Raw genomic sequence first — 22,561 nt, 5'->3', positions numbered from 1 at the left:
CGGTCTAAGCTGCCAACAGGAAGGGCTCCTGCTCCTCCCAGTCAGGGATTCCCCCTGCAGGAGGAAGTCCGCCTGTTAGGGAAATGAGACTGCTTCTGCCATACCTTGAGCAGAGGACCAGGTGGTTTTGTTTTTCTGATACCTTTGTGATTTCTACTCAGAATTGTAGCTTAAATGCCTAAACTTCCTTCCCATGGCTTTCAGTTACTCTGGGCCCCAAAGAAGAGAGGAATCATGATTTATTCTCTTTAATATCCATTTAACATTTTGTCACAATAATAATAAAAATAGTATCTTTTCAAAATCCACAGGGATCCAGGGAGGGGCTTGTCTAAGGCTCTTAGCCCTCACATTTGGGAACTTCTGGCCCAGTCCCAGGCTCTTTGCTTCCTGCTGCCAGGTCCAGCCCATCTCAGTGCCTGACGCTCAGTCAGTAAACGCAGTGTCCTGGGGGCCGAGGGTGGGGGGGATCGGGGATAAGTGGGGCTTTGGGAGCTAGTGAGGTGGACAGCTGGGATGGGGTGTTAAGGAAGAACAGGAATATTTCTGTGGGATGGAAAACACGTGAACAAGCCCCGGCTGCCTTTAGAGGCGAGGACAACACCGGAGCAGCTCAGGGTTTGGGGGTCGTGGTGCTCTGGGAGCTGTCTGGGTAAAGGGAGTCTTGGAGAGCAGGACCCCTCAGTGAACTTGAAAGAGTCCAAAGTAGGTGAGGAAGGGGGCAGCCTTAAGATGAGCCCAGGGGAGAGTGCGGATCCGAAGGGAAGACCCTGGCTGTAGGGCCAGCAGCCCAGACACCTGGCACAGACGGAGCTGGGGCCCAGGGGAGCTTGCTGCTGTGGCCGAGAACTCCTCCAGACAGCGCAAGGCCAGCACATCGTTCACCAGCAAGTCCAGCTTCAGATAGACAGCCTTCCCCTCATCGAAGTGCACCTGCATAGAAAGAGGACAAGCTAGATCCAGGCCTCTGCCTGCCTCGTCTTAATTTCCAGTCTCCTTAGAAATCCAGGCATCTCTTCACTCATAAAACCCAGAGGCTCCCTCTCCCACCTATACCTTGCCCTCCTTCCTACCCCCAAGCCAAGTCCTTCTCCTCTTCAGCACTGCTCTGCCCGTGGCGCCAGGCAGAGCTTACCTGGCAGTATAGGTAGTAGAGCCCAGCTCTGATGACTGTAAATTCCCCGATCTGGCGGTCGTAGCGCAGAGGACTGGAGCTGTTGATTTTGGCCTCTTCCCAGCCACTCACTGTCCCATCCACACCTGAATGTGGATGTTCAGGGATAAGTACAAGTCCCTTTACAAGAATACAAGAATCCTCCACACTCCCCAAGAATCCATTATATATATATATTCCACCTTACCCAGAAGAGGTATCAATGGCCCAGAGTATGGGAGGAGCCATGGCCCCTATGAAGCCCACAATGATAATAAGGTATTGTGTGATGAGATCTAACATACGTGACCAGAAAGTTTCAGGGCAAATTGTCACTGGTAATTCTTCTTGGGAGATTAAAGAATAGTTCTGAAGCAGAAGAGTTGGGGATTTTACATTTTACTTCATCTGTCATTATTGCTTGTGTCTTGACTATATAGTAGAGTATATATACATAGACATGCATTGTTTGAGTCAATAAAAAGAAATGAGTGACAGGACACAGACTCATGGGCTGTGAATTTAAAATTTCTTATGAAAACAAGAAAAGAATATGTCAGGCCGTGGTGGCATATGCCTTTAATTACAGCACTCAGGAGGCAGAGGCAGGCAAATCTCTGTGAGTTCAAGGTCAACCTGGTCTACAGAGCAGGACAACCAGAGCTACTCACAGAAACTCTGTCTCAAAAAACCAAAAACAAACAAACAAGAAAAGAATAAAGTGACATTTACTGTCCATCAGCTGATGAACAGATGCACAAATGTGGCAGTCTTATACACTGAGTATTACTCTGCTTTCAAAGGGAATAAAGAACAGTTGCTTGCTATCAAGTAGACAAACCTTGAAAACAATGTTAAGTGAAAGAAACGCATATTGTTTGCTCCCGAGCAGAGGAAATGCCTGCATTTGGCAGTCTATAGAGACAGCAAGTGGGTTATTGATTGCTTGAGGTTAGGCATGATGAGACTATAAGGTGACAGCTAAAGGACACATGACTTTTTCTTCCTCTTTATCACTGCTATTATTTTTTGAGAGAGGGTCTCTGTAGCTCAGGCTGGCAGCTGAGGATGACCTTGAATTCCTTATACTCTTCCTCCTACCTTCCAAGTGCTGGGATTATGGGTATGTGCCACTTTACCAGACTTGGGCTTATGCGGTTTTGTTATTTTTGTTTTGTGACAGGGTCTCTCTATCCTGGCTGTACAGGTTGCTCACTACATGAACCAGACTGGCCTCAAACTCACAGAGACCAGCCTGCGCCTGCCTCTGCCTCCTAAATGCTGGGGTTAAAGGCGTGAGTCAGGGCTTGTGGCAATTAATGGTTTGCACCTTAGGCTGTACTTTAGTCACAATAGACTAAAGAGCACTGGGTTGGACAGATGAGCAGAATGCATGGAGTGTGAAATCTATCTCAATAAAGCTGTTACCAAAAACTATACCATGGAAAGGGCTGGGGAAGCCCTGAGCTAGCATGCCTTGGGCCTTAAATTCTGTCACCACAAAATGAACAAAAAGAAATCCCCACCAGGTGCTAGTTGGGCACTCCTTTAATCCCAGCACTCAGGAGGCAGAGCCAGATGGATCTCTGGGAGTTCGAGGCCAGCCTGGTCTAGAGTGAGTTCCAGGGCAGCCAGGTCTACACAGAGAAACTCTGTCTAGGAAAACACAAGCAAACAAATGAAAAGAATTGAAACAGAAGAAGTGAGCATAGAGCCTAGTGTCCCTGGCTTCCCAGACCCGCCTCCAAGGCTGTCTACCTCTCCAATCTCACTGACTCCCCACACAACACTCTTGCCCACCACAACCATCCTGGCCTTCTTCCCGTCTCTTGCTATTCACCAAGCTCCCCCACCAGCCCCCATCTCGGGGGCTTCATAATGTCCTTCCTTCTTCCCAGGACGTCTTCCTGACAGTCACCTTCTAGTCTAGCTTCTCCTGTGGTGATGGTGGGTGTGTTGGCACAGGTCTATAATCCAAGCATTTGGGAGATTGAGAAAGAAAGTCTCTGAGTTCAAAGCCAGCATGGGCTACAAACTGTGACTTTGTCTCAGACAAAACAAAGCAACATAAGACAAGCAGACAAACCCGCCTCTGTTGTCTCTCCTGCCCGTTCCCTGGCAGTCAGCAAAATGAGAAACCTTTTGTATTTATCCCCTCTAGGCTGTGACTCCCCGGCAAGGGCAAGGACAGCCGTCTTATGCACCCAGTCTGTATTCCCAGCACTTGGAACTGGGCCTAAGACTCACTGGTGGGAAGAGAGGAGTGCTTAGGTCCATAGGCTGCCTGGGTCTCAGGAGCCCGAGAACTCAGTCATTTCTGCCTGGGTCTCAGGAGCCCGAGAACTCAGTTGTTCACCGTTCCCAGTCTTCCTCCTCTGCTCTTGTAACTTGTGGGGGGTTTTTTTGTTTTGTTTTGTTTTGTTTTGTTTTTCAAGACAGGGTTTCTCTGTGTAGCTTTGCGTCTTTCCTGGGACTCACTTGGTAGCCTAGGCTGGCCTTGAACTCACAGAGATCCACCTGGCTCTGCCTCCCGAGTGCTGGGATTAAAGGTGTGCGCCACCACCGCCCGGTGCCACTTGTGGTTTTTAATGTTGGCTTGGGAGAGGGTCTCACTCTGTAGCCCTGGCTGCCTAGTCGTTACAGTGCACTTGAACTCGTGGTCCTCCTGCCTCATCCTTCAAGGTGCTGGGATCTCAGTACATACCACCCTGCCTGAATTTCTTGTCTCCTTTTGAAGTAAACAGTAACTCTCTGGGTTAGGGCGCAGGACCATGGTAGAGCGCTTGTCTAGCCTGTGTAGGGTCCTAGGTTTGCTCTCTCCCACCACACTGAACAAAAAGTGGGGGGTGCCTCTTCCTGGGCATTCTCACCTGAGTTAGCACAGTCCTTTGAGTCCAGCCCTAATGGCTCCTCAGAGCCCTCCTTCACCCAAACTGAACTAACCTCCTCACCCAGAAGGATGGAGGAAGGCTCGCTCCACTATCTACATCCCACACGTGGCTCATGGTCTCACTAGTCTCTTCTATACCAGGTTTGCTCGGTGACCACAGTTTCCTACCATTCCTGCTCCTGAACAGCCCTGCCCACTCCTCCCTTTTCTCCCCAGTCTGGTCTCCTTGGGACTCCTCACTGGAATCCCGGTCTCCACCCTTGCCTCTTGAAGTTTATTTCCCAAACAAAGCCGCAGAGTTGCTATTTCCAAACTGCAGACCGGGGCTTGCTTCTCCCTGCATTTCAGTGATGGGTCCCTGAAGATCAAGCCCCATTTTCTCTTTGTGACCTGCCTGCCATCTGTCTTCCGCAATCTTACAACCCACCCTATTTCTCTTACAGGTATGTCCAGTCTACAGCCCTCAGGGGGTCCCATGCATCCCAGAGGCGCTACGAATGTGGTCCAGTATATTTGCAGAGGACATCATCATGTGACAGTTATCAAAAGACTGGATCCCCCCACGTTTCTAGAGGACTTTCTCCACCTGAGCCCCGCTGACATTCTTACAACTTTCAACCTCATCAGACTCTTGGAAAAGCCTGGCCTTGCATGGTTCCTGACCCTCTCAACACCATACAATTAGGCTTCACAGCCTCGGAAGGCCTCAAAGCTACTGCAAGGGCGGATGAGTCCCTGACTCCACTGTAAAGCTGTCTTCCTGTGCAGCGCCATGTGTCTTGGGCTGCTTTACTACCGTCCTTGTCCTCCAGCACTGTAATTACACATTTATAGACTGTCTGCTACTCCTCTGTAGGGAAGCAAACACCGCCGTGCTCTGGTCCCTGGTCCCTGGGAAACAGCAGGCTCCGGATACATGTATGTTAAGGAACTGATGCCTGGGAAAGTGCCCAAATAAAGGATCTCTACTAAGGTGACGAGAGCTGGCCTGGAACAGGGAGGGGAAAAGAGAAGCAGGTAAACTGGGTGCAGACTAGCTTAGGGCAAGTCTGGTTGTGGCCAAAGGGCACGGTGTACCCGGGAATGTGAATGGTCCCAAGGTCACTCACGTCACCACTACAACCCTTCAAAGGGTGTCTAAGGCTACCTGGCAACTCACTTGCCCCTACCAAATGCTGGGCTTTGTAGCATCTCCTTAGACCCCTGCTCCTGTGTCCCTAGTCATCCTTAGGCCGGGGCTCCTCATCTCCCCCTACAAAACCTCCAAGCACCTCTTCTCACGTGTTCCTTTGGCACCGTTATGATGTGTGTCCTTTCTTTGAGAAACATCCCTTCCACCTTCTTGGGCTCTGGCCTATGGGTAGCTTCATCCGCACACCAACAAGTGTACTTCTCAAGAAGACTGTGTTCAGGGCTGGAAAGATGGCTCAGAGGTTAAGAGCACTGGCTGCTCTTCCAGAGGCCCTGAGTTCAATTCCCAGCAACCACATGGTGGCTCACAACCATCTGTAATGATATCTGGTGCCCTCTTCTGGCCTGCAGTCATACATGCTGTATACATAATAAATAAATAAAATCTTTAAAAAAAAAAAAAAAAAGACTGTGTTCAGCACCCAAGCATACATGTCCTTACCGACTTTGAATCTGACCTCCATGGCCTCCACCACTTAGCTTTGCCGTGATCTCAGAGCATATAACCCTCATTTACTCAGTGGAGGTCATCAGAATATCTTCCTGCTAAGGCAGTTGTGGGGATCTGATAATACGCGCTAGTCCCAGTGCCTACCCCAAAAGCACTAGGATGGATAGTCTCATTAGAAGGACAGGTTTTCCTTGGCCTCCATCCCTCTTTTTTGTTTGTTTGTTTGTTTTGTTTTTTGAGACAGGGTTTCTCTGTGTAGCTTTGCGCCTTTCCTGGAACTCACTTTGTAGGCCAGGCTGGCCTCGAACTCACAGAGATCCGCCTGGCTCTGCCTCCCGAGTGCTGGAATTAAAGGCGTGCGCCACCACCACCCGGCCATTCCTCTTTACCGACCAGCTATCTCTCTTTCTTTTCACTGTCCCTCACCCCCTTTTTCTTGTTTTCTGCCCAGTCCACACTGCTCTCCTAGTCACAACTCTGAAGTCACCCATCAGGTCATCAGTTGACGCTAGTCACCAAACCCAGCAGTCACATCTCTGTCTTCATCTCGTGACCTCTCAGCTGCTCCTGCACAGACAGCCACATCCTCTTGCCCTGTCGTCGGAGCTCTCACGACACCGCCCTGCCTGAGCTTCTTCCTTTCCCATCTCCTCGCTGGCTCCCCCTCTGCCCAGCTTCATTCTTGGGGTAGTTCTCTCCTCTGGTGTCTCATCTCATCCTGTTGCTTTAAATAACAACCCCATGACCATTCCTCACCACCCACTGGTGAGATTTACTTTACTAACCATTTTCTCCACATGGTCATTGTTAGACGGACAACCTATTTCCCTCCTGGCCGACCCAGACTTAGGCACTACCATTCTCAGCGATATTCAAGCCAGGTGTCAAGGCACAACAAGCCGTATAGCTCCAGCCTCTCAGGAGGCTGAGGCAAGAGGGTCACCTGAGTTTTAGAGCAGCCTGGGCGGAGTAGCAAGACCCTGTCTCAAAAGAAAACAATGTACATTGCTACTTATTATCCCTCCATTTCTCTTGGCCGTTGTCATGGAACCCACAAGCAAACCCTGGATCTTGAAGCCACCTGTCAGATCTCCAGGGCTCCCCTCCTCTACGGCTAACACCCTGGTCTGAGCCACCCTCCTGTCTTGTCTCCACACCCGCACAGTGGAAGGATGCTCCAAGTGAGGAAACAGTCTGTTCAAAGTCCAGAAGAGACATACCAGGGCACAGGAGTCTCAGCCCCACAAGCAAGTGCCAGGGAGTGAGGCTGAGACCACAGCGCAGGGGGACAGGCAGCTCAGCAGACAAGCAACGGGAGAGGCGTCTGAACATTTAGGAGGGCTTTGCTGGGCAGCATAGGTGGACAAAGAGGGGAGGCAAGGAGACTGAGGATGGGGAGGGGGCAGAGCTGAGTTTGGGGTTCTAAAGGAGGCGATAGAGATGGGCAGAGACTAGAAACCCTTGGAGAAACAATGGTCGCACAGAACACATGGAACACCGAACAAAAAAAGGAAAGGATCATGGGGGCTTCTTCGCAAAGTCTGAGGGTAGGAAGAAAAAGCTGGGGCCATTGGTTTGGGAAGGGCCTAGCCTGGGTTCTGAAAAGGGGCTAGCCTGGGTTCTGGAAAGGGGCTAGCCTGGGTTCTGAAAAGGGGCTAGCCTGGGTTCTGGAAAGGGGCTAGCCTGGGTTCTGAAAAGGGGCTAGCCTGGGTTCTGGAAAGGGGCTAGCCTGGGTTCTGGAAGGGTGGGAGTTTTCCGCCTATTTCTCTCCTGACCTCGCCATGCCAGGGTCACAGAGAGAACTTGGAGGACTTTCATAAACTGGCTTCTGGGGTTCCTAGGCTGGACACAGGGAGGAAGAGGTTTGGGGAGCCCTTTTCTGGGGTGGGGGATGCTGCTCTGATGGGTCAAGAGAAAGCTCAGAGGTGGAGATGGGGGTCTCACCTGCCTGCGCTCCATCCTGTCCTGGCCGTGGATGAACTGTAAGACACAGGAAAGGGTTGGTGAGACTTGCTCTGCCCCTCTGCCACTGCTTCCCCCTTCATAATGGATGATCTACCTTCATAAGGGGCGACCCACCTTCATAAGGGGTGACCCACCTTCATAAGGGGCGACCCCACCCTCATAATGGGCAACCTACCTTCATAAGGGGGCGACCCACCTTCATAAGGGGCGACCCACCTTCATAAGGGACGACCCACCTTCATAAGGGGCAACCCACCTTCATAATGGGCGGCAATAGCTTTGCGAGCCCGCGGTTTCCGGCCTTTAGGAGCTAAGAATAAAGAGAGATCAGCAGAGAGACCTCTCTGGAGACCAGAGCCAGACCCCCAGCCTCTCTCCCTGCTCAGGACCCTGGCAGCCTTAGCGTTTGTTATCCAGACCCCCAGCCATCATACTTCAAGCCTCATCTTCCTTCATAAACAGTGACAGCATAATTTATCCAAATTGGGATACTTGTGAGAGCAAAAGGTGGCTATTAATTAATAATCACACTGGGGGAGGGGTGCAGCTTGGTGGTGGGGTGCTTGTCCAGCATGTAAGAGGCTCTGGGTTGTATCTCCACCACCACACAGACACAGACACACACATACACAGACACACACACACACACACACACACACACACACACACACACACACACACCCCATACTGAGATATCAGGTACAAACCAGGACAATTTCATCCATCCGAACTTGGATATATAGTAATGTACCATTGATTCATAGAAGTCTTTGCTTAGGGATGCCCAGGCCTCAGACTCTTCCATCTTGTCCTCGGAGGCTCCAGGAGTCTTTCAAACTCCTGGCCATTTGTGGTAGGGTCCATAGGAAGCAAGTCCATATAGCAAAAGCAGCTTTGGAAGGCAGAGCTAAAATTCCTAGAGCCCATTCTCAGCTGTTTAGCTGTTTGACTCTGTGTCTCCTTCATGCTCCCTGCCTCAGTTTCTCTATGAAAGTAATAGTTTTAGTCTGCTCCTCTCGTAGATGGTTGTGAAAGACAAAGCAGTCAATGAACCAATGACTACCCAGGTTTGTCCCTCCTGAGATGGGACACAAGGATGGATGCTCACCACTTCTTCGATGCCGGACTAGTCGTTCCAAGAAAGGCACCACATCCTGGCTTCCCTCTGTCTGGGGATTCAGTTCCTAGGAATCAAGGGCAGGGCTCAAACAGGACCTCCCGGAGACAAAAGCCATACATAGGGCCTGCCAGAAGAACCGTTAGCCAGTAACAGACACAAATCCTCGGGGTTGGCTAAACCTGGGTAGTGAGGCTGGGGAACCGGACGGACTTTAATGCCTTCAGCCTCAGTCAACAGACAGCCTGCACCCTGCGCTCACTCTCTCTCTCTCTCTCTCTCTCTCTCTCTCTCTCTCTCTCTCTCTCTCTCTCTCTCTCTCTCTCACACACACACACACACACACACACACACACACACACACACGCACACACACGCACACACGGAGGGAGGTGGGGCACAGGCAGACAGCATGCATACACAGGTGATAGTATCTTTCAGAGAGCCTCTGCCTGGTGCCAGGCTCCGATTTCTCAGGCTCACCTCACTCACAGCCAATCAGCACTTCCCACTCAGGTAGCACAACTCTTACTTTGTGCTAAGAGTTACCTCCTTACGCCCAGATCACCCTCTCTCTCACACACAGACATACCCACGTGGGCTGGTTCACTCCACACACGCCGTTGTAAACTAGTGCACTCGAGAGAGTCTTCATGCACATACAGCTAGCTGAATGCACACACCACACACACACACACACACACACAGCTGTCACCGCCAGCCAAAGCCTCAACTTGGGCACATTTTTCCATGCTGGCATCCTGCGCACAGCATCCACACCTACTCACAGCGGGCTCCTGGTGGTCCTCTGCTGTCAGCTCCTCCTGAGAAGGCTCCTGCTGGGAGGGAGGCAGCGTCACCCTGTCCTCTTGACATCTTATCCTCCACCCCTTCTCCGATCCCCTGGCCCTCTGCTCTCCCGGCCCCCATCTGCTCCTCTGCACTTTCTGTTCCTAATATGCTCAGAGAGGGGTACGCTGAGGGCCTCACCTGGGCAGACAGCGTTGCCCAGCTCCCCAGGCTGACCACGACCAGCAGGAGGCCAAGGCAGGCCAGCGCCAGGCCCAGGCTCAGCACCAGCGGGGCCAGCAGGGCGGTGCCCGGCTCCCCCCGGCGCCCCCTCCGCCTCTGGCTCCGACGGGCGGCCATGGGGGCGGGGGGCTGTGCCTGCCTCACCGCCCCCCCATCCCAGGACCCAAGGGATGGGGAGGGGGAGCTGGTGGGCGGATCGGGCCAGGGGAGAGGGAGGGGCCAGGGAAGCGGGCCGGAGGGGGGCGAACGAGGACAGGAAGCCGGACACTGTGTGATTAAACTCCAGCCTCCCCGGAGTGCAGTGCAAGAAGCCAGAGGCGTCCAGCGCCCAGTCGTGTGCAAGCAGGCGACCGCAGTGGCACCCCAGGCCTAGGCCTCTGAGAGCCAGGGAAAGCAGAAGTGGACGGGCATCCACCCCAGGCCTGAGTGCCAGGGATGGGGACCGGGCTCTGGACCCAGGAACCTAGCTAGCACCCGCCCCTCTGTTCTGGGCCCTCCCACAGCAATCTTTAATCAAGAAGACGCCCCCAGTGGGAACGCCTTCGTTTTCTCAGTTGAAATTCCCTCTTCCAGATGACTCTAACTTGTGTCAAGTTGATAAATCTAACCAGCATACCACCTCTTTCCCAGCATAGATCACTAAAAAGGAGATTCTTCACATCGTGGTTTAAAATGAGGAACCCCCAACTCCGCCAGTGTCTACTCTAACGCCTTTTATTTCTTTCTCAGTTTTGTTTAGTTTTTAGGGAACACTTCATCGGTATTTGAGGCAGCGTTTCACAGGGGTCTTGCTTCTCTGTACCACCCCAGTTTTCCCTAGTGCGCTTGGGGGAGTGAGCACTTTTTCTTATAGCTGTGAGGGCTTCTAATGATATTTGTGGCCATGTGACCACTGGTTATCTCCCAAAGATACTTCAATAAAATATTATATATTTTTCTTTAAAAAAAAAAGATTTCCTATTTTTAGTTTGTGTGTGTGTGTGTGTGTGTGTGTGTGTGTGTGTGTGTGTGTGCATGCAGGTAGCCTCAGAGGCCAGAGGCACCTGAGTCCCTGGGACCCGACTTAACAGTGAGTGACAGCCGCCTGACGTGGATGCCAGGAACCAAACTCTGGTCCTCTGGAAGAGCAGCAAGTGCTTTATCTTTTTTTTTTTTTTTTTTTTTTTTTCGAGACAGGGTTTCTCTGTGTAGCTTTGCGCCTTTCCTGGATCTCGCTCTGTAGACCAGGCTGGCCTCGAACTCACAAAGATATCTTTTTTTTTTAAGACTTATATAAGACTCATATATTTTATTTTATGTGTATTAATGTTGCCTGCAGGTATATATGTGCCCCGTATGTGTGCCTGGTGCCCACGGAGGTCAGAAGAGGGCATTCGATCCCCTGGAACTACAGTTATAGGTGCTGGGAGTCAAACCTGTTTTTTTGCAGGAACAACAGATGCTCTTAACCACTGAGCCATCTCTCCAGCCCCAGAAAATACTCTTAACTCCTGAACCATCTCTTTAGCCCCCCACTCCTGCCTTTATTCTTTGTTCAGATAGTCTCACTGGGTAGCCCTGGCTATCCTGGAACTTGATGTGTGGATCTGGCCTCAAACTCACAGAGATCTGCCTGCTTGTGCCCTCCAGGTGCTGGGATTATAGGCTTGTACCATCAACGCCAGCCTTTTTCTTTTTAAAAGATCTTTGCTGGGGTTAAACTTTGTACATGCTAGGCAAACAAAAGTTCTGCCTCTGAACTGTACTCCAAACCGCTAAAGGCTTTTTAACAAGAGCCATGCCCACCCAGCACCCAATAAAATCCCTAAGACTCCATATGGTGGGGCCAGGAGCAGAGTCCTAGGCACTGAAATCTGCGATATCAATAAAAGAGTGTTTAGGAGGCAGGGAACCGGCTCATTGAGTAAGAGCACTGGCCACACAAGCCTGGTGACCTGAGTTAGGTCCCTAAAACCCTCATAAAAAGCAAAATGTGGAGAGCGGAACAGATGGCTCAGTGGTTAAGAGCACTGGCTGCTCTTCCAGAGGACCTGGATTCAATTCCTAGCACCCACATGACAGCTCACAACTGTCTGTAACTCCAGCTCCAGGGGATCTGACAATTCACTTAGACATACACACAGGCCAAACACCAATGCACATACAATAAAAATGGGGCTGGAGAGATGGCTCAGAGGTTAAGAGCACCAACTGTTCTTCCAGAGGTCCTGAGTTCAATTCCCAGCACCCACATGGTGGCTCACAACCATCTATAATGAGATCTGGCGCCTTCTTCTGTGTACATAATAAATAAATAAATCTTTAAAAAAAATAAAAATGAATTAATTTAAAAATCACAAAATGTGGTGGAGTGAATTAATCTGAACATTTCTACAGAAGAAATGGGAGACACAGAGGAAAAGAAACAGCTGGCAGAAACAAGGTTGAAGGCAGGAACCAGCTCCTGAAAGTTGTGCACCGACCTGCACAATGGCGTGCCACAATCACACACACGAACGAGTGTGTGCACACGAAACAAACAAATAAACAAACACCTTTAAGGCGGGGTGTCTCTTTTTTCTTGCAAGGCGATGGAACCCAAGGCCTTATATATGCTAAGCAAGTACTCTACCACCAAACTACGTGTTGGCCCTTAAAAGAGGTTTTCTGCATTAGTTAGGCAAGAATTCAAAGTCAAGGAAAGAAGAAGAACACTGGTCCTTGAGGTTGTTTTCTGGGTTAGCAGAAGAGCTGAAGAAAACCGAGAATAATCTCAAAGGAGGATGGGTATGCTTCATCAGACTTGGGGCTTTTTTTTTTCCAGCCATAAAAACCTCACCAGCCATATACCCTAATGCTTTAGGTTGCTAGATAGTTCCCCAGGAAAAGCCTGCCACCAAGTAATGCTTATGCTTTCTTCAAGTAGTTTGGTCTCCTTCCTCAGTTTACCTCCCCTCTTAGCTCTCAAGCCAGGCCTTGAAGTGAACGTGAAAGCCTGTGTTGGAGATATTATGTCAATACAGTCAGTAAATAGTCCTCAGATTTCCATTGACTTTGATGAATGAGCCATTTCCATGAGCCTCTGCCAAACTGTATACTGGCTGTGTGCAAAAAACCAAAAAGAGAGCAGGCTGAGTGTGACGGCACACCTCTTTAATCCCAGCGTTCTGGAGATAGAGGCAGACAGATCTCTGTAAATTCGAGGCCAACCTGAGTGAGTTCCAGGCCAGCTAGGGCTACGAGTGAGACTCTGTCTAAAACAAGGAAAAGAAAACAGTGTGCCTTCTGATTCAAAGCCAGACACATTTCTTGGTCTCCAATATTTCCTCAGATCCCATTGAAATAAAAGTGGAGAACACAAGCTGGAGAGATGGCTTAGTGGTTAAGAGCACTGTTCTTGCAGAGGTCCTGGGTTTGGGTCCCAGTACCTATATGGCTGCTCACAACCATCCATAACTTCAATTCCAGCAGATCTGATGCCCTCCTCCAGCTTCTGTTGGCCCCCGGCATACATGTGGTGCCTGGAGGTACATGCAGGAAAAACACCCATAGATGTGAAATAAAATAAAAAAAATTTGTCTTTTAAAAAGATAATTTGTAGCTGAGAGGTGGTGGTGTACACCTTTAATCCCAGCACCTGGGAGGCAGAGGCAGGCGGATCTCTGAGTTCAAGGCCAGCCTGGGCTATAAAGCAAGTTCCAGGACAGGCTCCAAAGCTACACAGAGAAACTCTGTCTCAAATTAAAAAAACAAACAAACAAACAAAAAAAGATAATTTGTGTTGGGTGGTGAACACATTTTTAAAAGAAGCAGGCAGACCTCTGAGTTTAAGGCCAGCCTAGTCTATAGAGCGAGTTCCAGGACAATCAGGGCTACACAGACAAACCCTGTCTTGAAAAAAAGAACAGCAGGGCAGTGGTGGCACATGCCTTTAATCCCAACACTCAGGAGGCAGAGGCAGACAGATTGCTGAGTTCAAGGCCAGCCTGGTCTACAGAGCAAGTTCCAGGACAGCCAGGGCTGCACAGAGAAACCCTGTCTCGAAAACAAACACAAAAAAAGGGAAAAAACAAACAAACAAAAAGATAGTTTGGAAAATTGTGTGTGTGTGTTTGTGTGAGTACATCACCTGTGTGGGTGCATGAGTACGTGTGCACATGGAACTCTCCATCTTAGTTTTAGAGAGATAGTCTCTCTAAACTGACCTTAGAAGTCATCTGTTTGGCTAGAGTAGCTGATAATGAGCCTCCGGGTCCATCTCTCCTCATGCCTCTCCACCCAGAGCTGGGTGTGTGGGTGTGCACTGCCCCAGATGGCCTGAATGTGAGTGCTGATCTGACTCAGGTCCTTCACGCTCACATGGCAGTCATCACTGTCGGCGTCATCTCCGAAGCCCCAGCTTGAGGAACACTTCAAGTATGATGTTTGAGTTTGTTCTCAGTTGCAATTGCACACTGTTGCAGACTTCATAACTTGAAAGGAGTTTGCTTTGACTCATGGTTCTGGTCCAAGGTCAAAGGGCCCCACTCAGTGATGGCCTTCCTCTTGCCAAAGTCCTAAGCAGCACAGGACATCACATGGTGAGAGATAGGGAGCATGAGAGTGGCCAAATTGGCTTGATAGGCAACTCACCATGAAGATAACCCACGAACTCACTCATTGCATGGATGGATTGATCAACCCAGCACTGAGGGCAGAGCCCTGGTCACCTCTCAGCTGGTCCCGTCCCTCCTCTGATTATCTCCTAATGAGGATTAAATTCCAACATGAGTATCAGAGGCCATAGAAGGCCATAGAAGACAATGTAAGTAAAGAGTGTAAAACAGGGCTGGAGAGATGGCTCAGCAGCTGCTGAGCACTGGCTGCTCTTCCAGAGGACCCGGGTTCAATTCCCAGCACCCACATGGCAACTTACAACTGTCTGTAACTCCTGTTCTAGGGGGTCAGACACTCTCATGTGTACATACATGCAGGCAAAACACGAACGTACATAAAACACAAATAAAGCTTTTTTAAAGAAGAAAGCAAAACAGGTAGAATTAAAGAATACATTCATGACTGAAGGGAAAAAATAAGCTATCATATGACAATAATATTTAATTAGTAAAGTATCCATTTAAAAAACTCAAGTTTTCCCATATTCTTCTTAGAATGGCATGTGGGGCTGAACGCATGGAGAGTTATGGTTTGGATATAAAGTTCTCCCGAAAGCCAGTACCCGGTGTGATGTGCAGAGGCAGGCTTTGGAGAACTGATTGGATCTGGAGGGCTTTGCTTTCATCATTGATGGATTCAAACTTTGGTGGGGTTTTCTTTTCTTTTCTTTTTTTTCCTTTAGCCTTTATTATTATTACTTTTGATTTTATGTGCATGGGTGTCTGAATGCGGTTGTCTGTGCACCACACACATGCAGTGCCTACGGAGGCCAGAAGAGGGCGCTAGATTTCTTGGGACTGGAGCTACAGACATTGGTGAGCTGCCTTGTAGGCGCTGGGAACCGATCCCAGGTCCTCTGGAAAAGCAGCCAGCACTCTACTGCTGAGTTTTCTTTCCAGCCTGGAATTCAAACTTGTACCAGGCTATTGGAGGGTGGTGGGACTATGGAAGGAGGGCCCTGTTGGAGTAAGTAGATTACTGGGTTTGTGCCTTGCCTTCTGTTTATCCTTCCGGCTTCCGGTCCTCCTTGGGGGGAGGAACTTGGCCATAAGCTCCCCACCACGATGTTCTTCCTCATCATGGGCAAAGGAACAACAGCAGCAAGTGACCGTGGCCTGAGACTTTGGAAATGGGCTTCAGATTAGTCTCCCCACTTTTGTTTCCTAGGTATCTGTAGCAGCAATGAAAAGTCTAACCAACACAAAGAAGAAGAAGGTCTAGTGCCAGCACATTGTTTGCTGGAACTAAGCCTTTGTTGACATGGTCATGATAGTGCAAGTCTGTCTGTTGGGTTTTATCTTTCATACCGTCCAGTCCAAAGGAAACTCTGATTCCCCAAAACCACAAAGGCAGTCCAAATATCCAGAAATGAGCTCCGCCTGGACTATAGGAGAAGTTGTAGTGGTCACATAAAAGCCAGCGTTCCTCAGGAACTTGTGAAGCTAGTTCCCCCTACCAAAAAGTCATTTCCTTCCATCTGGTAGAAGGGACATATGGCTACCTGGGGTGCCCATCAGCATATCAAAGTGCATGCTGGTGTCACAAGTACCTGTGACACACTTCAGAGTCCATGCTGGCTCCTAGCCCTCATCTCCTCCCCTACCCCAGACTCCCTCCAGCTCATGGGCTCCCCTCCCGGGAGCTATTCAGGGAGCTATTCACACTCCTTATAACCCTGCTATTTCTGCTCTATTCTCTCTCTCTCGCTCTCTCTCTCTCTCTCTCTCTCTCTCTCTCTCTCTCTCTCTCTCTCTCTCTGTGTGTGTGTGTGTGTGTGTGTGTGTGTGTGTATGTGTGTGTGCATTCTTTATTCTGTCTCTTGCTTTTCTCTCCTGTCCCACAGACAGCCTGGGCCATGTCCAGTCTGCTGGCCATGTCCAGTCCCCTTAATTTCTCCCTCTCCTCTGCACTTTTTCCAGATGCCTCTGACGGTTCTCTCTCACATCTACCAACAAAACCTTCCCCTTAACCATACCATGGAGCAGTCATGCTGTCGGTTTATACATAGACTCATCCTCAGCAAGATCCAGAGGCTTGGCTGTCAGTGTAGCAAACCCCACCACAAAAGCTTACAACCTTGAGTATTGTGAATGTGAAGCTGAGAAGGGGGTATGGGAGTGAGGGGGCAGGGTAGAAACGAGACAGTCCTCCCCGGTCACCCTGACAAGGAGACAAAGCAATAGACGCTTACTTCCATAACCAAATAATTCGTCTAAGCAAGGCATGAGGGTACACAGCTGTGATCCCAACCAACAAGTGGGTATTTGGAGTCCAGCTGGGCTGCATGGTGAGACCCTGTCCCAAACAAACAGATGCAAAGCCCCACTGTTCCACAAGCTGGGAATGTAGCTCAGTGGTAGAGAACTTGCCTGGCACATGATAAGGCCCCTGGTTCAGTGCCTGGACCTGCTGGGGGAGGATAAAAAGAAGAGAAAACATTATAAATATCATCTTCATTGGGGAGCAGAAAGGAAGAGAGTGTGGACCACACACCCGACATTTTATACTTTAGCGACATCAACAGCAGCGTTGGTTTTTTTACAAACCCAGAAGTATGAACGTTATTAAACGAGGATTTCTGGAACAATGCCTAGAAAAGGCGAAAGCAAGCTGTTCCAGGGGTCGCCTAGAGGGGCTGGGATGGGATAGGCCGGGCGGGGGGGGGGGGGGGGGGGGGGGGGACACTGACATTTCCCATCATGCCGGGCTTTGCCAGGTGAATGCAGCACTGTAATTTGGGAAAAGGAAAACCTTCCAATAGCAGGAAGCCTTGCTGGAAAGTGGGATTTGTCCCCATGGCCTGCACCAGGCCTCAGTCACACCTGCTAATGGAAAAACACAAGGACTGGACCCTCAGAGACAGCAGCTCATCTGCAGCTCCCGTAACTTTGCCTTGAAAAATTAATTTAATACACTTAACCTTCTTGTTCTTGGTTTGCCGCCAGAGCTAAAATTGACTCGCATTCTTCTAGGACACTGATGGGAAACGACTTGGGGAAAGTGTAGGAAAAATACTGAGGGAATCCTGCCAGTTTCATTCCCCCGCTTCTTCCACTTTCCTGTTTTCTAAAGCTTCTACCCCGACACTGAAGAAAGAGAGGCCTTTCTGGTTTTGTTTTTCTAGGGACTGTCACGTTGCCTTCATGCATCTGACACAGTGATTTGGTGTATCATGATGTCATCTCAATGGCTACTGTGTTCCCAGAGCCAGCTAGAGTTTGTGAAATGAATACAGGCAGTCTAATCTCCCTAGAGTCGGGCCAGAGTGACTAATGAAGGTGAGACGCGGCTCACAGCCTGGGGCTGGACAGTGATGATCCTAGCTTGCTAGAAGTGAAGAGCTACCCAGGTCGAGAGACCGTCAGTGCTGAAGCCAAGACAGTTTGGGATGAGTTAGCACAGACCCAAGGGAGGCCTACACCACCATTTGCTTTTAGCCCAAATGTGTAAGCTTCACTCATTCAGTCAATCAAATAACTCAAGGCCCACCCTGAGCACCTTCTTCTCCTCACCCGTTTGCCTCTCCATGCCTGACTGTCACCATCATCCATCAGTGGTAACTCCCTCAACCCTTTTCCCCACTGAGCGTGGGATCCTCCAGAGGCTCCCTCCTCCTGGATCCCCTCTACACCTTGGGCCTATCTCCTTCTCCTTTTTAGGGTGGAAGGGGGTGGTTCAAGACAGGGTTTCTCTGTGTAGCCCTGGATGTCCTGGAACTCTGTAGACCAGGCTGGCCTTGAACTCAGACATCCACCTGCCTCCATAGTGCTGGGATTAAAGGCATGTGCCACCACTGCCCAACCTCATTCTCCTTTTCTTTTTTTTTAAAGATTTATTTATTTATTATGTGTTCAGTGTTCTGCCTGGGTGTATGCCTGTGGGCCAGAGGAGAGCACCAGATCTCATTATAGATGGTTGTAGTCGCTGGGAATTGAACTCAGGACCTTTTGGAAGAGCAGCCAGCTCTTAACTGCTGAGCCGTCTCTCCAGCCCTCATTCTCCTTTTAAAAGCCTCCTCTGGCTTCTGTATCCGTCTATTCTTCGATTGCCAATAGCACAGTGTCATGGAAGGAGGTTTATTCTGTCTCGTGGTTCTGGAGATGCAAGAATGCGGGGTCACATCTGGTGAGCTCTCTCTTGCTGGTCATCCTACTGGCCATGGTGTAAAGCTGCAAGCGTCTGGGAGTGGTGATGCACGTACACGTGAGGGTGTGTGTGTGACAGCCAGCCCTAACCTGATGGCACTGTGTTAGCGCCTGCTCTATCTCAGTTAATTAGTGACACTTCCCCCAGAGAGCTCAGACCTGTGTAATAATTTACACATAACTCCCCTGTGATGCCTAAAGAAACTTAATATGGTACCAGGCATCCCTGAAGGGCCATTGACCTTTGCCCTGGAATGTCTGTGAGATCCGAATGGCCTTCAGGTGAGGAGACGAAGATAATGGTGTTTCTGCTGTGAGGGATTTAACCACGCTCTTTCCTTTCTAAACTTGCTTATGGATGTAGGATGTAGGCAGTTTCCCCGTCCCAGCAGCTGCTTTCAAATGACCACACTGAGGCTTATATTACTTATAAATTCTTGGCTGATAGCTCAGGCTTATTACTAACTAGCTCTTACAACTTAAATTAATCCATTTCTATTAATCTACATTTTGCCACGTGGCTCCTGGCTTTACCTGTCCTCCAGCATGTCCTGCTCCCTCTGTGGCTGGCTGGCATCTCTGACTCCGCCCTCCTTCTTCCCATCATTCTCAGTTTGACCTTCCCACCTAACTTCCTGCCCAGCTACCAGCCTGCCAGCTTTTTATTAACCAATGAGAGCAATACCTGTCCACAGTGTACAGAAGGATTATTCCACAGCAGTGGGACTGGGATGAAGTGGTGTTTTTATTACTGTATATCGGGAAAGAGAAACACCCGAGGGGACTAAAACCACTTCTTGCCCAGCAGTGGATTCCATAGGAAACGGTAGTGTGCACCTTTGATATCCATATTATAAACCCTTCTTTTAGCCCCCTTTAGCACGGCATGCTGTTTGGCGCTAAGGTTGCTATCCTTCTGCTAGCAGTAAGAATAAATTCATTTAATCTAAATTTGAACTGAGCATAAGTCTTTGGTCTTCCCCAGGGGATTTGAATACCACAACAACACATGTGTACATGTGCATGGCTGTTTTCTGGTCACTCTCCCTTTCATTTTTTAAAAAGCAAGTATTTATTGTTATTTTTTATTTATGTGTGTGTCTGTGTGTGTGTGTGTGTGTGTGTGTGTGTGTGTGTGTGTGTGTATATGCCATGAGTGTGTGCAGTGTCCAATGAGGCCAAAAGAGGGCGCTGGATCCTCTAGAGCAGAGTTTCTCAACCTGTGGGTCACAACCCCTTTGTGGGTCACTCGACCCTTTCACAGGGGTCACCTAAGACCACCTGCATATCAGATATTTACATTATGACCCATGACAGTAACAACAAAAAGTAATTTTATGGTTGGTGATCACCACAACATGTGGAACTGTATTAAGGGTCACAGCATTAGTAAGGTTGAGAACCACTGCTCTAGAGCTAGAATTACAGGAAGTTGTGAGCTGCCCAACATGAGTGCTAGGAACTGAACTTATGTCCTCTGGAGGAAGAGCAAGTGCACCCAACTACTGAACCATCTGTCCACACACCTTCCTTTCAGATTTATTTTATTATTTATGTGTGTATAGGCCTGTGTACATGTATGTGCATGTGTGTCGTGTGTGTGGAGTGCCCTCAGATACCCGGAACTGGAATTCCAAGCAGTTGTGAACTTCCTGATGTCACTGCTGGGAACTGAGCTCTGATCCTCTACAAGAACTTTCTGCTCTTTGTTGTTTTTGGTTTTTGAGACAGGGTTTCTCTATGTAGCTCAGGCTGGCCTCGAAATCACAGAGATCAGCCCTCTTGAGTGCTGAGATTAAAGGCATGCACCACCACCGCCCGGCTGAAGCAAGCATTCTTTTTTTTTTTTTTTTTTTTTTGGTTTTTCGAGACAGGGTTTCTCTGTGTAGCTTTGCGCCTTTCCTGGATCTCGCTCTGTAGACCAGGCTGGCCTCGAACTCACAGAGATCCGCCTGCCTCTGCCTCCCGAGTGCTGGGATTAAAGGTGTGTGCCACCACCGCCCGGCTGAAGCAAGCATTCTTAACCACTGAGCCATCTCTTCAGCTCCACTCCCGTTTCTTTTCCTTTCTTTTTTCTTGGTTTTCTGAGACAGGGCTTCTCTGTGTATCCCTGGGTGTCCTGGAACTCACTCTGTAGACCAGGCTGGCCTTGAACTCACAGAGATCCGCCTGCCTCTGCCTCCCAGAGGTCTGGGATTCAAGGCCACCCAGCCTCCACTCCCTTTTCTTATAAAGGCTCCATGTTTCAGTCACAGAGTTGAAGTTCGAAGAATTTATTTCATTCTAACAATCACTTTCCAAATGTCCCACTGCTAAATGCCACAGGTGGATTAATCTTGACAGTTGGAATTCAGTTTTAATATATGAAACTTGGGGAGACACTGGAGAGATGGCTCGGTCAGTATTGCCTGCTACACTAGCTCCGGGACCTAAATTTAGACCCCTGGCGCCCATATAGAGAGCCGGGCTTCTGGAACTTCGGCCCTGTAGAGGGCAGACAGAGCAACCCTACCTGCCCCAGCATGGCCTCCTAAGAACTAGGGCTGTCCACCCCCCCCAGAGAGTCCCATGTGGCCCAGAACAGCATTGAGCCCACTGCAGCCAAGGCCTTGAACTCCTGATTCTTACAGTGGGGTTACAGGTGTGTACCACCGCTCCTAACACAGAGCTTTTCTTCATCTGCTGTGGAATGGTCAAATGTGAGCAGTTAATCCAAAGAATTCCACCGGCTACGTACAGATGGCCCTGGTTGTCCTAATACCGTCCTTTACATCAACTGTCCTTTCCAATTCAGGATCATATGTTTCATCAGCATTGTCTTTAAGCTGCCTTTTTGTTTACTTGCTTCTTCCTCTCATTTATTTTTGGCGGGCAGTGAAGAGAACGCCCAGCCTGCCAGCAGCTTTAAAGGAAAGCAGTTGCTTGTCCTTTGTCTTTCACAACACTGATAATTTTGAGTATGGGCTTGATGTCTTCTTCTTCTTCTTCTTCTTCTTCTTTTTTTTTTTCTCGAGACAACGGTTTCTCTGTGTAGCTTTGGAGGCTTTCCTGGATCTCGCTCTGTAGACCAGGCTGGCCTCGAACTCACAAAGATCCACCTGCCTCTGCCTCCTGAGTGCTGGGATTAAAGGCGTGATGTCTTATGGAAGGCTTCCCCATCGGTTTGTTCGTGGTTAAGCTCAGGTGATGCTGTTTGAACAGGGCCACTGTGGACTGCCGCCGCTGCTTCCTCTGTGTGTCTGTCAGGAGGCTCGTGGCTCAGCGTCGGTCGCTCGCTAAGATGGCGTCTGCTGGGCTTCACCACCTAAAGCCACCTCTTCATCTTCGTAACTAAACAGTATTTTGTGGAAGGACATCCAGAGGCTCCGTGACTGGTTTCCATCAGCTCTCACCCAGAGGCCTCAGGGTCTAATTATTGCCTGCGTCGTTGTTGGGTTCCTGACCAGCCTCTAGTTGCTATTGACAGACAGACTACTGCCAGCTGCAGGCTCCCGTTCGCTCCATGGATTCATTTTGAGTGTAGTCATAAACTCATTACTCATATTTTTTCTTTTCTTTTCCTTTTTCTTTCTTTCTTTTTTTTTTTTTGTTTTGTTTTGTTTTTGTTTTTTGAGACAGGGTTTCTCTGTGTAGCCCCCTGGCTGTCCTGGAACTCACTCTGTAGCCCAGGCTGGCCTTGAGATCACAGAGATCCCTCTGCCTCCAGAGTGCTGGGATTAAAGGCGTGGGTCACCACCGCCCAGCTACTCATATGTATTTTAAAATGTGTTATGATCTATTAAGTCAGTATCCATGTTAATACTTAAACTATTTCCGTTGGTTCTTTGGGAAACCTATGTTTTCAGTTCCGTTTGTTTGTTAATCGAGGTTCTGTTTCAGCCTCCCAAATGCTGGGATTGCAGGCACTCACCGCAACCCCCCATCACCCCACTACCCCACCACCACCCATCTTTCTCTCCCTTCTCCCTCCCCCATTCAGAAC

General features: G+C 49.3%; 1 protein-coding gene across 2 annotated transcripts; it reads right to left on the bottom strand.

The window, feature by feature from the left end:
* Positions 1-232: 232 nt before the first annotated feature.
* On the bottom strand, positions 233-10,034 carry Tnfsf12 (TNF superfamily member 12). Of its 2 annotated transcripts, none has more exons than XM_052756649.1 (7): positions 9,758-10,034; positions 9,556-9,606; positions 8,759-8,834; positions 7,907-7,960; positions 7,630-7,665; positions 1,136-1,260; positions 233-933 (listed from the first exon to the last, which is right to left on the bottom strand). In XM_052756649.1, exons 1-7 carry the CDS (start codon positions 9,914-9,916, stop codon positions 682-684), a joined length of 753 nt encoding a protein of 250 aa, XP_052612609.1. In that variant the 5' UTR covers positions 9,917-10,034; the 3' UTR covers positions 233-681. The 2 variants fall into 2 exon arrangements, with proteins under 2 accessions (XP_052612609.1, XP_052612610.1); XM_052756650.1 differs by having other exon boundaries at positions 9,556-9,603.
* Between the last annotated feature and the right edge of the window lie 12,527 nt (positions 10,035-22,561).

Source organism: Peromyscus californicus, unplaced genomic scaffold, assembly GCF_007827085.1.
Source record: "Peromyscus californicus insignis strain IS unplaced genomic scaffold, ASM782708v3 Scaffold_3__1_contigs__length_106647218, whole genome shotgun sequence".
In the NCBI taxonomy this organism is placed as follows: Eukaryota; Metazoa; Chordata; class Mammalia; order Rodentia; family Cricetidae; genus Peromyscus; species Peromyscus californicus.
The sequence above is the reverse complement of the archived record's forward strand: the minus strand, read 5'-3'. Positions and strand labels throughout refer to the sequence as shown.

What these genes read in the sequence shown, in the direction of transcription:
- Tnfsf12 (XM_052756649.1), bottom strand. Translation starts at nt 9,916, where the DNA reads ATGGCCGCCCGTCGGAGCCAGAGGCGGAGGGGGCGCCGGGGGGAGCCG. An exon ending in GGGCAACGCTGTCTGCCCAG is followed by an intron (nt 9,607 to 9,757) that starts GTGAGGCCCTCA and finishes CCTCCCTCCCAG; the next exon opens with CAGGAGCCTTCTCAGGAGGA. An exon ending in AGGACCACCAGGAGCCCGCT is followed by an intron (nt 8,835 to 9,555) that starts GTGAGTAGGTGT and finishes CTTGATTCCTAG; the next exon opens with GAACTGAATCCCCAGACAGA.